Consider the following 16202-nt stretch of genomic DNA (forward strand, 5'->3'; position numbering starts at 1 on the left):
TTCATGCCAAGATACATCAAACTTCTGAAAACTAGACAAAGAAAATATGGCCGGGTGTGGTGGCTCATGCCTGTAATCCCAGCACTTTGGGAGGCTGAGGCAGGTGGATCACCTGAGGTCAGGAGTTTGAGACTAGCCTGACCAACATAGTGAAATCTGTCTTTACTAAAAATAACAAAAATTAGCTGGGCGTGGTGGCAGGCGCCTGTAGTCTCAGCTACTCAGGAGGCTGAAGCAGGAGAATCCTTGAACCCAGGAGGTGGAGGCTGCAGTGAGCCAAGATCATGCCATTGCACTACAGCCTGGGTGACAGAGCAAGACTCCGTCTCAAAAAAAAAAAAAAAAAAAAGAAAAAGAAAAGAAAAACCTTCCCACAAAGAAAACTGTAAGCCCAGAAGTCTTTCAGTGGTGGATTCTACCAATCATTTAAGAAGGGAATAATATTAATTATACAGAAACTCATTCAGAATACAGAAGAGGAACCTCCTCTTTACATTTCATGAGGCCAGCATTACCCTGATACCAAAACCAGACAAAGGCATTACAACAAAAGATCAATACCCCTCATGAACATAAGACAAAAATTCCACATTTGAAAATCAATGTACTTCATCATTAGCAAACTATATGGTCATCTCAATGGATGCAGAAGAGCACTGACAAAAATAAGCATCCATTCATTATATATACTGTCCACAGATTAGAGACAGAAGGGAACTCCCCTAGCCATGGTAAGGGACATCTACAAAAAAGCTACAGCTGACATCATACTTAACGATCAAATACTAAACACTTTCTTCCAAAAATTGGAAACAAGAAAAGGATGTCCGTTTTTATCCACTTTGACACTGTGCTGAGGTCCTAGCCAGTGCAATAAGAAAAAAGAAAATACAAAGCACAGATACATGTGGATTGGAAAGGAAGGAAATAACTTTCTCTATTTGAAGTCACATGACTGTCCATCCAGAAAGAATCCTCAAAAAAAAAAAAAAGAAAGAAAGAAAATTAGAACTAATAAGCAGTTACTCAAAAAGTTAAAAATAGAACTATCATGTGATGTAGCAATTCCACTCCACTTCTGGATATATACTCCAAAGAACGGAAAGCAGGATTTCAGTCAGGCACAGTGGCTCATGCCTGTAATCCCAGCACTTTGAGAGGCCTGAGAGGGAGAATTGCTTGAGCCCAGGAGTTCAAGAGCAGCCTGGGCAACATAGAGAGACCCTAACTCTACAAGAAAATTAAAAAAAAATTAGCTGGGCATGGTGGTGCACACCTGTAATTCCAGCTATTTTGGAAGCTGAGGTGGGGGGACTGCATGAGCCCAGGAGTTGGAGGCTGCAGTGAGCTATGATGACACCACTGCACTTCAGCCTGGGCGACAGAGCAAGAACCTGTCTCAAAGGAAAAAAAAAAAAAAAGAAAGCAGGGTGTCAAAGAGATATATGGACATACATGTTCATAGCATCATAGCAGCATTATTCATAACAGGAAAATGTGGAAGTAACCCAAGTATCCACTGACAAATGAATAAGCAAAATGTGATATATTCTACTTATAGAGTGGAATATTATTCAGCCTTAAAAAGGTAGGAAATTCTAACACATGCTATAACATGGATGGACCTTTTGGACATTCTGCTAAGTGAAATAGCCCAGGCACAAAAACACAAATACTACGATTCCATTTATATGAAGTCCTTAGAGTACTCAAAATCATAGAGACAGAAAGTAGAGTGGATGGTTCCCAGGGGCTGGGGGTCAGAGAAGCAGGGACTCGGAGTTCATGTTGAATGGGTATGGAATTTTTGTTGGAGATGAAACAGTTTTGGAGATGGATGGTGGTGATGGTTGCACAATATTATGAATGTATTTAATACCACTAAACTGTTCACTTAAAAATAGTTAAGAATGTAAATTTTATGTATATTTTACCATAGTAAAAAAATAGAAAAAAGGCCAGGAGTGGTGGCTCACGCCTTTAATCCCAGCACTTTAGGAGGCTGAGGCAGGTGGATCACGAGGTCACGAGTTCATGACCACCCTGACCAATATGGTGAAACCCCGCCTCTACTAAAAATACAAAAATTAGCCAGGTGTGGTGGTATGTGCCTGTAATCCCAGCTACTCGGGAGACAGGCAGGAGAATCGCTTGAACCTGGGAGGCGGAGGTTGCAGTGAGCCAAGATCACGCCACTGCACTCCAGCCTGGGTGACAGAGCAAGACTCTGTTTCAAAAAAAAAAAAAAGAAAAAAACTCAGTTCAGTAGTGAGGTTGGTTTTTTAGACATCTCTGTTCCCTTGGTACAGGGAACTTTTCAGGTCTTCTAACACTATTCTTTCAAAGAAAGCAGATCAAATACTGACTCTTATCATTTCCTCTAGTAAGCTATTCAATCTCTCTGCTCCTCAATTTTCACTTCTGTAAAATGGGAATAGTACCACTCACCGCATGGGTAACTACCCTACAAATTAATATACATAAAGTACCTAATTCAGCATCTGAGACACAGTAGACAGTAAGTGGTAGCTTTTACCATATTGTGTGTTATATTTACACTGGATAATGTTCTTACCCTCTCTTAGTATTTGACCTCTTAAATTTTGAGCTCTTTAGTGTTTGCTACTTAGTGAGCATATTTACTTATTTAAATTTAAATTTTTCCCTTTCTCTCTCCACTTCTTGCTGAGACAGCTGCATGTGTTTCTCTGTCCTCCTCTAATCAATTCTAAACTATAACAAATCATCTTTATAACCAACCAGTATCTCATCACTTCCTTGCGTCAGTCTCTCCAATGGCCTCCCAATGTCATTGGGAGCTTTCCTCAGGCGCTGGCTGATGGCAGTTCTCTCTTGCACTAATGATGAGCTGCGATGGCCTTGTCCATTCCCTCAGACACTAGGACCTCTCTCCTGACTTGATCCGATGCTCCCCAATATTTGCCTACCTGACCTTGAAGTTTCCATTTAAATGTCAAATGCTCAGTGACTAGTCTGCTGACTAACCCAGTATCTTGCAGAACACCTCCCACACCCACTTCATGGCACTGTCCATGAGCCCCCTGACCCTGCACTAAACTATAAGGTCTGTGATGATAGGGAGCACACCTGTGCTCTGCCTGGTACCTAGGAGAGTACCTAGAGTTAAAAGGCACTAGAATATCTGTTATGGAAACTTCACACACATCGATGAGGGGAACCCTTAGATATGGCTGGTGGAAGAACCTAACAGGTGATATGTATCAGGCCTGGGCAGAAATATTCATGAGAATGTTCATCACAGCATTACTGAAAATAAAAAATGAGAATCCTAAGAGTCCATTTTATGAAACAAGTTATAAGATATTTCTATTAAAATTATTTTAAAAGGGTATGTAATGGTATGAGCAAATATGTGGTAAATAAGAGTGGATATAAAGCTGTGTACATGGAACCCAGTTTCTTAAAGAAAGAGAACGTCCCCATGCATGGGCCATCTGTATGCCTGTGGAACCAGAAGAAAATATTCTTGTCCGGCATGGTGGATCACACCTACAATCCCAGTGCTTTGGGAGACCAAGGTGGGAGGATCACTTGAGGCCAGGAGTTCAAGAGCAGCCTCGGTAACAGAGTGACATCCCGCCTCTACAAAAAATAAAAAAAAAATTAGTCAGGAGTGGTGGTGCACGTCTATAGTCCTTGCTACTCGGGAGGCTGAGGCAGGAAGATTGCTTGAGTCCATGAGTTCAAGGCTGCAATGAGCTATCATCATGCCCCTACACTCCAGCGTGAGCTACGGGGCAAGACTGGTCTCAAACAAACAAACAAAAATCTAAAACAATAATGCCATCTTAAAAATAATGCATTAAAATCTATTTTTTTCTTTTTTATTTATTTATTTATTTATTTTTGAGATGGAGTCTTGCTCTGTCATCCAGGCTGGAGTGCAGTAGCGTGATCTCAGCTTACTGCAAGCTCCACCTCCCAGGTTCACGCCATTCTCCTGCCTCAGCCTCCCAAGTAGCTGGGACTATAGGTGCCCGCCACCACACCCGCCTAATTTTTTTGTATTTTTAGTAGAGACGGGGTTTCACTGTGGTAGCCAGGATGGTCTCGATCTCTTGACCTCATGATCCGTCCGCCTCGGCCGCCCAAAGTGCTGGGATTACAAGCATGAGCCACCACGCCCAGCCTATTTATTTTTTTCAAGACAGGGTCTCACTCTGTTGCCCAGACTAGAGTGCAGTGGCATGATCATGGCTCACTGCAGCCTCAACCTCCCAGGTTCAAGTGATCCTCCTACCTCAAACCCCCAAGTAGCTAGGACCACAGGCATGCACCACCATGCCTAATTTTTTTTTTTTTTTTTTAGACAGACTCTTGCTCTGTCGCCCAGGCTTAGTGGTGTGATCTTGGCTCACTGCAACCTCCGCCTCAAGGGTTTCAAGTGATTCTTGTGCCTCAGACTCCCAAGCAGCTGGGATTACAAGTGCACGCCACCAAGCAGGTAGCTTTGTATTTTTAGTAGAGATGAGGTTTCTCCATGTTGGCCAGGCTGGTCTCGAACTCCTGGCCTCAAGTGATCTGCCCACCTTGGCCTCCCAAAGTGCTGGGATTACATGTGTGGGCCACCATGCCCGGTGCTAACTTTTTTTCTTTTCTTTTTTTTTTTGAAATGGAGTTTTGCTCTTGTTGCCCAGGCTGGAATGCAATGGCGCAATCTTGGCTCACTATAACCTTCACGTCTCAGGTTCAAGCAATTCTCCTGCCTCAGCCTCCTAAGCAGCTGGGATCACAGGCATGTGCCACCACACATGGCTAATTTTGTATTTTTAGCAGAGATGGGGTTTCACCATGTTGGCCAGGCTTGAACTCCTGACCTCAGGTGATCCACCTGCCTCGGCCTCCCAAAGTGCTGGGATTACAGGCCTGAGCCACTGGGCCCGGCCACCCAGTGCTAATTTTTCAATTTTTTTTGCAGAGAAAGGGGGTCTCACTATGTTGCCCAGACTGGTCTCAAACTCTTGGGCTGAAGCAATCCTCCTGCCTTGGCTTCCCAAAGTGCTAGGATTACAGGCGTGAGCCACTGCACCTGGTTTTTAATAGCAGATGTATTTTTATAATCAGAAAACTGTGAATGTCCTAAATGACTCAGAGATGTCATTCTAAGTAAGACTGATGGGAGCAGCAAAGCCGCAGCCTGGTGTGAGGTACCTGGTTGTTGACGACCACGTGCACGGTGCCATGAGTTGTGTAGGATGGCAGGTCACTGAGGTGGAAGGTCTCGTACACAATGCCCTGGCCAGCAAATGCAGCGTCTCCATGCAACAGGATGGACATGACCTGTAGACACCAAAGGAGACCCCAAATCCAAAATGTTCTGATTGCCAAGTCCACAAGGCAAACAGAGGAAATGCATCATTTGTTTTTCAAAAAATAACGTTTTGAGATAATTTCAAACATAGAAAGTAGCAGGAAAGTCCACAGGGCCCCAAATCCCCAACATGCTAGCACCTTGGTATATCTGCTCAACACCAACACACCCTGCCATCATCATCTGTTCTCAGCACTGAGAGAGCTGTAGACCTGATGCATCGCTAGGACACTCTCCAACATGACCACCTGGACCCTCTGTTCCGGGAGGGCAGCACTAGCTTAGCCATCTGCCCCAGACCCCCACATGGGAGGGCAGCATCGCTTGCCAGGTCTGTTCGGCTCCTCCAACCTGGAGCAGCTCCTCATCCTTCTTGTCTTTGCACCCTTGACAGACCTTGGGTCCCCACTTGGGAAGGACATACTGCATCAGGTCAGGTCACCTGGGAGGCTGCTGTCTGCTATCCTCCCTTTCACTCACCATTGTTTTCCTTGGCAATGAGAATAGTGGTAGTATTTTGTGAGAAGAAACTTTATATCCTGTTCCTCCTCAAACCTCCACCCCAGCCTCAGCAGTATTGACAACTGCGTCTGAACCAGCCCCTTGGGTGGTTGATGGATGGCAAACACCAGTTTCTGTTACTCCTGCATTTATTAGTTGGCATTCTCCGCAAGGAAGAGCTTTCCCTTCTCCCTTGTTTGTTTACTCGTGTTAATATGTACTCATAGTTCCTATTTTATTCGACAGGTTTCATTAATATTGTTAGTTATTTTAATGCTCACACTGTTCCAGGTTGATATGGAGAGCAGCTCCTTCCAGCTGCCTCCCTTTCCTGTGAACAGGGACAGGTCTCTTTCATTTATGAGCACCTCCTTGCTTCCATGTTGTGCTGTCCCTGTCCAGCCCTGTACAATATCAGCTGTTTCTCTAAGAAGCCAGCTTCCTCCAGTAGAGGATGGGATTTAAGACCAGTATTTGTGTGCTCATCACTGCCAGGATATCATTTCTAGGCCCATTATGCATAGATCTAAAAAATATATGTGTGCATATGCAGGCGCACATATACATGGCTATTTCTGTGTGTGTGTGTGTGTGTGTGTGTATGTAATAAAACTATGAGTTTGTATTGATACCTCCAAATTTTAATCCAACACTTTCTAGCCACCTCCTTCCATACCTATAAATATCTCCTACAACTGCAAGACACTCCATCCCCACTGCCTTTGATATGTTTCCGCATTTGCTCAGTGTCCCCAATGCCACAATCATGTAAGCCCACCACCTCTACTCCTTGGATACACAGGCTATACCTCTTTAAAACTCTTGTATTAGTCAGAGCTCTCCAGAGAGACAGAACTGACAGGGTGAAGAGGAAGAGGGAGAGAGAGAATGATTTTCTTTCTTTCTTCTTTTTCTTTTTTTTTTTGAGGCAGGGTCTCACTCTCTCACCCAGGCTGGAGTGCAGTGGCACGATCTCAGCTCACTGCAACCTCTGCCTCCCAAGCTCAAGTGATTTTCCCACCTCAGTCACCCAAGTAGCAGGGAATACAAGTACATGCCACCATGCCTGGCTAATTTTGGCATTTTTTTGTAGACACGGGGTTTCACCATGTTGCTCATGCTGGTCTCAAACTCCTGGGTTCAAGCAATCCTCTTGCCTCAGCCTCCCAAAGTGCTGGGATTACAGATATGAGTCATCGTGCCTGGCTGAGAAAGATGGATTTTTAAGGAATCAGGCTGGCAAGTGCAAAGTCTGCAGGGCGGGCTGGCAGGCTGGAGACCCACGGCAGAGCTGATGTTGCAGCTTAAGTGTGAAGGCTGTCTGGAGGCAGAATTCCTTCTTTTCTGGGAACCTCAGTTTTTTCTCGAAGGCCTTGAACTGACCGGATGAAACCCACTCACATTGTGCAAGGTCTTCTACTTTACTCAAAATCTACTGGTTTAAACGTTAATCTTATCTTTACAAAATGCCATCTAGATGGGTGTTTAGCAAAAAAAATTGGACGCTGTGGCTAGCCAAGGTGATATATAACACACCCTCTCCTGCTGTGTCCTCAGCCTATGGGCCTACTGACCTGCACCTCCCTGAGTTCTTGTGATTACCCTGGTCCTCAGCGCTGTGCTGAGTCATCCTTGGTTAAGACCCATGATTTGTGTGTCAGGGACAAAACCCAGAATTTTTAAAAACAGAACTGCAGGTGTCCTGCCTTTTGGTGGATGTGGCAGGTGTTCACTAGGACAGTAGCATGTAGACGTAAGGATCTGGTTTGCTTACGGGCCCCCTTGGAGGTGTGCAGCTTTGCTACGATGCCCAGGCTGCCTGAGTGTAAAAGCCATTGGTTTTGAGTCACTGACATTTCATGCTTTCCTGATCCCCATAGTGTGTTGTTTCTTCCTGCAGATACTTTTCTGTCCAGTCTGTCTTCTGCTGACAGGGCACCTGTAGTCAGTCTTCCTCTTGTCATGGTATTTGTTCTTGATCATCCTGGTGATGTTGTACTGCGATTACCATGCCATACTGCACTGTGGTAACTGTCTGCTGAAATCACAGCCAGGACACATGGGGAATCTCCTTGTGTCTGGCAGCCTGAGCCGTACCTCTGGCAGGAGCGGGTTCTCCCTTTGCAGCAGGTTGCATTGCTGCACTGAGGAAATGCTTTCATGAACAAAGATCCCAAAGGCCATATTAGCACTGAGCCAAATCAGGTCTGTTTCACAATCATGCATGAGGTTATGGGACGACCTCAGCTGCACTTACAGAAAGTATGTAATTCTTCACGAATGCTGAGAGTTACATAACACACACTTCAGCTCCCTGAGTTTCTGGATTTAACAGAAATCAAATCATGTCCTATGGGTGTCAAGAGGAGTAAGAACAGGCAGATGGCTGAGCCTGCAATGACCCACACTGACCCTGCTGGGGACATGTGAGGGCTTAAGGCAAGGTGACGAGGAGGCTCAGAGAGAGGGCCTGGCAGCTATCCACATTGGGGCAAGGGCAAACTTGTGACAACAAGGTTTGTGTAGACAAACCTTTGTTTGTGGAAAACAAAGGGACTGACAGTTCGGACTCAGCTACATGCAGACTTATGAGCTAATCGGGACTAACCAGCCTCTCCTGTCCTGGCGTCTCATGAAGGGACCAATCAGTGTGACCATCTGTAGCAGTTTAAAATATACTCTATCACTTTTACTCTAATGATTTCATTCCTTTTTGGGAAATTTCCAGCATTATGAGGTGAGTACTGCTAGAGTGGATTTCTGTCCACAATCTATGAATGTAGGAGTCACCCAAAGTTTTCGGTAATCTCATTCCACTACTCAGCCCAAATGCCTGGGCGAGTGTCCTAGCCAAGGAGGGTGCAAATACCAGAGGCTCTGGTCATCACAATGCTGGTCTCCCCATGCCAATCTCGCCTTAGCCCAGGCCATCCCAGACACCCATTGTTGTTACTGCCTGCGGGGGCTGCAGGTTCCCCAAACAGAGCTGAGGCCTCTTTGCATCTAGTTGAAGTTTCTATGACACTGTCCTGGCCCATGAGCTTGAAGCCATGGAATGATGACCTCTGCGTCCCTGTGGGTCAGACTCGTTCTTTACAGTGAGTATTGATCAATGCGGGAATCACATCCCCAGCCCAGGCTCCATTACCTATGATGACAGTTTCCCTTCCTCTAACACTGTAAGCATGACAGTAGTAGATTTACAGTATTTAAAATTATAGAACCTGGTAAACTAATAATTGGTTCCACTTCTTTCTTTTTTTTTCCTTTGAGAAGGAGTCTCCCTCTGTCACCCAGGCTGGAGTGCAGTGGCGTGATCTCAGCTCACTGCAACCTCCGCCTCCCAGGTTCAAGCAATTCTCCTGCCTCAGCCTCCTGAGTAGCTGAGACTACAGGCGCGTGCCACCATGCCCGGCTAATTTTTTTTTTGTATTTTTAGTAGAGATGGGGTTTCACTGTGTTAGCCAGGATGGTCTCGAACTCCTGACCTCAGGTGATCCATCTGCCTCAGCCTCCCAAAGTGCTGGGATTACAGGGTGAGCCACCGCGCCCAGCCAATTGGTTCCACTTCTAACATAGACCTGACCTCTTTCCAGGGCACAACTAGGAGGCTGGCCCCTCCCTGCTCTGTGTCCCCAATTCCCCCTACATCTTTGCTCTTACCTTTCATCTCCAGAAAACATTCTTCCCTTCCCACCTCCCTAAATCCTGCCACTTCTCAAATAAAATGACAATTACCTGCTCTGCTACTAAGGGGTCTGCCTTCTATCCTTGGTCCAACTCTAGCCCACACACCCCTGCACACCTCTTCCAAAGCTCTTCACAGCTAACTCCAGTTTCCTATCATGCCGTGTATGTGCTATTTGCTTCTTTACACACGACCTTTTTTCTAAAAAGAACAGGAGGCTCTGGAGAGAAAAGTGGTGATGCCTTCTTTGTATGTTTCCCAGAACCCATACATAAGACATTACAAATATTTGATTTTTTTCTGATTATTTGGTTTTTAGGTCATCATTAATAGGAAATATAAAATTTGTCAGACAAGATTCTATCTTGAAGTTAAATAAGGGCAAACTGTTACAGTCTGTTGAGACTATTTCTACACAAGCAGGCAGGCGAGTCAACCCCCAACACTCAGTCACATGATCAGAAATGGTGAAGCAGGACCCCACCCGCCTGCAGTCTGTGTCCTCCTCCGTCTCCTACCAGCCCGTAAACTCCCGCCTCTGATCACAGCAAGCATGACTCTCCTGACAAGTCTCAGTTCTACAATTTCTCCTTCAGGCTCACCTACACTTTTTCCTTACAGAGACTCTCAGACTCCCCTCCTTTTCAGTGAAAATATCTCTGTCCATTCACAGTAACTGCAACCTGGCTTCTTAACAGATTTGGTGAAGACAAAAGCAAACTTCCCACATAGTTCTGACGACTACAACTTCAGGAGAAGGAACACTGTAAGCGGGACTGTTTTACTATTGCTATTCTTTAAAAGTTGACTTTAAATAAATAAATAAATAAATAAATAAATAAATATATATATATATATATATTTTTTTTTTGAGACAGAGTTTCGCTCTTGTTGCCCAGGCTGGAGTGCAATGCCGTGATCTCAGCTCACTGCAACCTCCACCTCCCGGATTCAAGCGATTCTCCTGCCTCAGCCTCCTGAGTAGCTGGGATTACAGGCGCGTGCCACCACGCCCGGCTAATTTTGTATTTTTAGTAGAGATGGGGTTTCTCCATGTTGGTCAGGCTGGTCTCCAACTCCTGAACTCAAGTGATCTGCCCACCTCGGCCTCCCAAAGTGCTGGGATTATAGGCGTGAGCCACTGCGCCCGGCCAACTTTAAATATTTTTTTAAAGTCTAGATGCACCCAGGGCTCTGGGTTATGTTGGTGAGCGGAACTCCATGCTGGAACATGGGGCCTTGACAATCTGCCTTGCACGCCTCTCTCTGGGCCTTACCTTCTTCCCTTCAGTGTCGCCACAGTAAAACTGTTCAGCTTTGGTCTTGCCCATCACCACGGGGTCAGCGGCCTCAAGGTGGGAAGGGTTGGCCACCAGGGAAAGGGTAATGTTCCTGTCGGTGACACGATTGATCCTGCGGTGATACATGCCCAGGTGGTACTTCACATCTCCGGAGCCCTGATGGGGTAAACAGTGAATTTGCACCCTGGCCAAGGAGATGCTCAGTCTCCAAAAGAGCCCTTTTATACGTGATTTTGTTTTTGAGATGGAGTTTCGCTCTTGTTGCCCAGGTTGGAGCGCAATGGCGTGATCTCAGCTCACTGCAACCTCCACTTTCTGGGTTCAAGCGATTCTCCTGCCTCAGCCTCCCGAGTAGCTGGGATTACAGGCATGTGCCACCACGCCCAGCTAATTTTGTATTTTTAGTAGAGATGGGGTTTCTCCATGTTGGTCAGGCTGGTCTCAAACTCTCGACCTCACGTGATCCGCCTGCCTCAGCCTCCCAAAGTGTTGGGGTAATGGATGTGAGCCACCACACCCAGCCTTATATGGGATTTCTATTCCCAGGAACCCAACGTAGAATGATATGGAGGCCTTTTCCCAGGATCATTCCCATCCAGGGCATAGGGAGAATGTCCCTCAGCCAGAGGGGATACACCCCTGCACTCAGAGTGGGGCTGCTGGACCTCTGACCAGGAGGTGGGCCACTGGCCACCTTTGTTCCAACACTAAAATTCTTCCAACAAGGAAGGCAAATCACAAATGGTACAGAAGAACCAACCCCCCGGAAGTCATTCTAAGAAAGAAGTGGAGCCAGGGGTTTTGTGTAAGTTGGGGCTATGCTGGATGTGTCTCTATGCAGGTGCCTCACCTCATCAGCCGCCTCCAGCTTTGAATCGAATTGACAGAAGATCTGTTCCAGCTCCTTCCTGATGACATTTGCAAGCACGTTCAGCCGCCCTCTGGAACATATGGGCGAGCAGGGTGAGCAGAGCCTGAGGTCATGGCATCCAGATGGCAGATGAGGGTGTTATAATCCCCTCCCCCTCCCCCTCCCCCAGGACACAGCACCTCCTCGGTTTGCAGCCCAAGGATAGCTGAAAACTGGAGCTAATGTGGGAACCGAGCCTCTCCGTGCTGGGCAATCAAGGCCACGGTGTGCAGCACAAAGGTAGAAGATGCAGCAATGCCACGGGCCTGAGGCTTCCTTATCCTCCTCCCTCCCCACACCTTCCCTATTTTCACAGTCTTGGCCTCCCCTTCAATGTCAGGAAGCAGCCTTCCCTCCAGGTTAGACCCCAACAAGGGAACTTGGGTTTAACTTTCATAAAGATGCACTGTAAGGCCAAATGCCAGTCTGAAACTACATGTGGCTTTGGAGGTGACCGTGACTTTGCAGTCCTCCAGAGGCAGGCAATGTGAGAATCCCCTGCAAAGCAATACACCCTCAGGTACCAGATGAGCCCAGACTCACAACTGGCACTCAAGGAGGAAACAGCTGCTCTCTCAGTGCCTTTACCTGGTGCCTCCTACGCAGCCCACAGGGGTGGTGAGAAACCAGGTTAGGCGCGCCCTTGGCCGTACCTGTGTGGCATGCCCATGATCACGTAGTCCACGCCATTCTCACTAGACTTGTCGATGATGGTCTTGAGGGCAGGGATCAGTACCTCGCAGCCTTCTAGACCAAAGCGCTTCTCAGAGGACCACTTCCGCTGTAGGAACTCCTCAAACCTGGACAGGGAACCAAGCCACCTTGAAGGGCAATGTCACTCTTCCTGACCAAAAAGAGGGGATTCTGGCCAGGCATGGAGGCTCACACCTGTAATCCCAGCACCTTGGGAGGCCGAGGTGGGCGGATCACCTGAGGTCAGGAGTTTGAGACCAGCCTGGCCAACATGGTGAAACCTCATCTTTACTAAAAATATAAAAATTAGCCAGCCGTGGTGGTGTGCCTCTGTAATCCCTGCTACTCCGGAGGCTGAGGCAAGAGAATCGCTTGAATTCAGGAGGCAGAGGTTGCTCTGAAGGCTGACTCTACCTGCCTGGTGTCTCTTCACACATGTGCAGCTGGAGCTTTGCCTGTACCATCCCAAACCCCCTCTCACCTCAGCCAACAGGCTGCACACAGGCCCAATCAACACAGACAGGGTCACTGCTTCCCTGGGAATGTCTACCCCATGGCCCAGGGCCAGACCCATACCTGGTGGACCGCACAAGCCTGGCCAGCAGGGTCCGCTTCTCCTCATTTGTGAACTGCATGATCCCAGGGGTCTCAAACTTCTGCCGGATCCACTGGCACTGCTCCAGGTCATTGATGAACATGAACTCCACCCCAATATGCTGGCAGTAGGCCATCTATTCCATACAGAAACACACAGTCAAGGGGATTTCTAACCAGGCCTGGCTGAACGAAGAGTGCCGACTGCCCATTCGGCCAGAAGGAGGGGATGAGCAGGAGGCTTGTTCTGAAATGTACCCCAGTCAAGTGTGACTGAAGATGGGATGGAGTGGGTGCCAGGCAGAAGCCCTCTTCATAGGGTCATGAAGTGCTTCCTTCAGGGACCTGGGTCACTTGTACACAGAGAACCTCCTAGCCTTCCAAGGGACAACCCCAGTTCTACTCTGCTACCTTTGTGGCAAGAAGCACAGACCACAACAGTTGTGGAACTGGGTCCTTCCCCAGGGAAGACAGGCTGTCATCAAGGTCAGACCTGTACCAGCACCCATGACAGGAAATGCCCATAGGGTGTCATAGGCTCAATGGCTGTTTAAGATTTGCAGGTTTTAAAAATTATTTATTTATTTATTTACTTTTTTGAGGCAGGGTCTCTCTCTGTCATCGAGGCGGGAGTGCAGTAGCGCTATCAGGGCCCGTGGCAGCCTCAACCTCTTGAGCTCAAGTGATCTTCTTACCTCATGTTTTGAATTTTTTGGAGAGATGAGGTCTCACTATGTTACCCAGGCTGGTCTTGAACTCCTAGGGTCAAATGGTCCTTCTGCCTCAGGAAGCAAGACTGCTCATAAGACAAAAGTCAGGATCCTGAGCAGATCAAGACGTCCTGCACCACGTTCACACTGCACAGTTGGGTGAGGAAGCAGCACCCAGATCTGCAGAGCTCGGCAGGGAGGAATTCAGGAAGAGGAGAGGTGCCAGGAGCGAGAGGAGGCACCAGGCTCTTAGAAGTCCATCTCGGGGCCAGGCGCGTTGGCTCACGCCTGTAATCCCAGCACTTTGGGAGGCTGAGGCAGGCAGATCACAAGGTCAGGAGTTTGAGACCAGCCTGACCAATATGGTGAAACCCTGTCTCTACTAAAAATACAAAAATTAGCCAGGTGTGGTGGCACGTGCCTGTTATCCCAGCTACTCAGGAGGCTCAGGCAGGAGAATAGCTTGAACCCGGGAGGCAGAGGTTGCAGTGAGCCAAGATCATGCCACTGTACTCCAGCCTGGGTGACAGAGCGAGACTCCATCTCAAAACAAAAACAAAAACAAAAAGAAATCCCTCTCGGGCTGCCCTCATCCTGGTACTCCTGCAGAGGCCCAAAACTCGACCTGCACAGCTGCCCTGGAGGACCAGAATGAGAGTCTGAGAGCAAACTGCAAGTCAGCATGGAATAAAAAGAAGACAGGCCCTGATGTGGGCCAACAGACACTTCACAGACCCCCAAAGCCTCCTGTAACTGCCTTTACAGCAGCCACTGCTGCCAGAGTACTTAAGAGTGTTAGGTCCTGATCAGCAGCTCTCATCCATGACCCCACTTGGTTTTCACAACAGACAATGAGACCAGCTGGCATGAGCAGTTAAAGGATGTGTTGAATCTGAGACCAGCCCTGTTCTTTGCAGAGGAGGGCGGGCTATCCCTGCACACAAGCTCCATGATCATGAAACAAAGCAAACTTTGCCTAAACTCAAAATTATGGCCAACCACAATTCTCTAGTTATTATCCAAATCAACAGAAGAAAAATCTTGCCTAGGAACTAAAAGAGAAAGTGCTGCTGGGAAAGACCCTAGTATATAAAGTTTTTTTTTTTTTTAATTAATTAATGAATTTATTTATTTTTGAGATGGAGTCTTGCTCTGTCACCAGGGCTGGAGTGCAGTGGCACAATCTCGGCTCACTGCGAGCTCCGCCTCCTGGGTTCACACCATTCTCCTGCCTCAGCCTCCCAAGTAGCTGGGACTACAGGTGCCCACCACCACACCTGGCTAATTTTTTGTATTTTTAGTAAAGACAGGGTTTCACCATGTTAGCCATGATGGTCTTGATCTCCTGACCTCGTGATCCGCCTGCCTCAGCCTCCCAAAGTGCTGGGATTACAGGCGTGAGCCACCGCGCCTGGCCTTTTTTTTTTTTTGAGATGGAGTCTCGCTCTGTCGCCCAGACTGGAGTGCAGTGGTGCGATCCCAGCTCACTACAACCACCGCCTCCTGGGTTCAAGCGATTCTCCTGCCTCAGCCTCCCGAGTAGCTGGGACTACAGGTGCATGCCACCATGCCCGGCTAATTTTTTTTTTTGTATTTTTAGTAGAGACGGGGTTTCACTGTGTTAGCCAGGATGGTCTCAATCTCCTGACCTCGTGATCTGCCCGCCTCGGCCTCACAAAGTGCTGGGATTACAGGTGTGAGCCACCGCGCCCGGCTATTTAAGATATTTTTATTAACCCCTGTTTGTTCCCCCACAAACCTCATGCTGAAATTTGACCCCCAATGTTGGAAGTGGGGCCACATGGGAGATGTTTTGGTTGCGAGGGTAGATCCCTCATGAATAGATTAATGCCCTCACTCAGAGGTGAGTGGGTTCTTGCTCTATTAGTTCTTGAAAGAGTCGGTTGCTAAAAAGAGCCTGGCACCTCCCCACTCTCTCTCTTGCTTCCCCTCCCACCATGTCATCTCTGCACAAGCAGGCTCCCCTCTGCTTTCCACTGGGAGTGGAAGCAGCCTGAGGCCCTCACCAAATGCAGATGCCCAATTAGATTGTGAGCCAAATAACCCCTTTTTCATTATAAATTATCCAACCTCAGATATTCCTTTATACTTTATAGCAATACAAAATGGACTAAGACAACCCCAAACCATATGTTCTTTTTTTTTTTTTGAGATGGAGTCTTGCTCTGTTGCCCAGGCTGGAGTGCAGTGGCACAATCTCGGCTCATTGCAAGCTCTGCCTCCTGGGTTCACGCCATTCTCCTGGCTCAGCCTCCCAAGTAGTTGGGACTACAGGTGTCCGCCACCACGCCTGGCTAATTTTCTTGTATTTTTAGTAGAGACGGGGTTTCACTGTGTTAGCCAGGATGGTCTCGATCTCCTGACCTCGTGATTCGCCTGCCTCGGCCTCCCAAAAGTGCTGGGATTACAGGCTTGAGCCACCATGCCCGGC

The 16202-nt window shown here is 47.5% G+C and overlaps 1 protein-coding gene across 9 annotated transcripts in view; it reads right to left on the reverse strand.

Annotated features, from left to right (window-relative positions):
• The window catches only part of OGDH (oxoglutarate dehydrogenase), a 481925-nt gene that overhangs the window by 21723 nt on the left and 444000 nt on the right, over positions 1-16202 (reverse strand). For 8 of the 9 annotated variants that reach the window (XM_054558872.1, XM_054558877.2, XM_054558874.2 and 5 more), the window contains 5 exon segments: positions 13023-13177; positions 12407-12553; positions 11694-11784; positions 10820-10999; positions 5194-5322 (listed from right to left, as the gene is read on the reverse strand). In XM_054558872.1, coding sequence (XP_054414847.1) covers positions 5194-5322; positions 10820-10999; positions 11694-11784; positions 12407-12553; positions 13023-13177 — 702 coding nt within the window. 9 annotated transcript variants of the gene reach the window in all.

The sequence above is a fragment of the Pongo abelii genome, chromosome 6 (assembly GCF_028885655.2).
Source record: "Pongo abelii isolate AG06213 chromosome 6, NHGRI_mPonAbe1-v2.0_pri, whole genome shotgun sequence".
NCBI lineage: Eukaryota > Metazoa > Chordata > Mammalia > Primates > Hominidae > Pongo > Pongo abelii.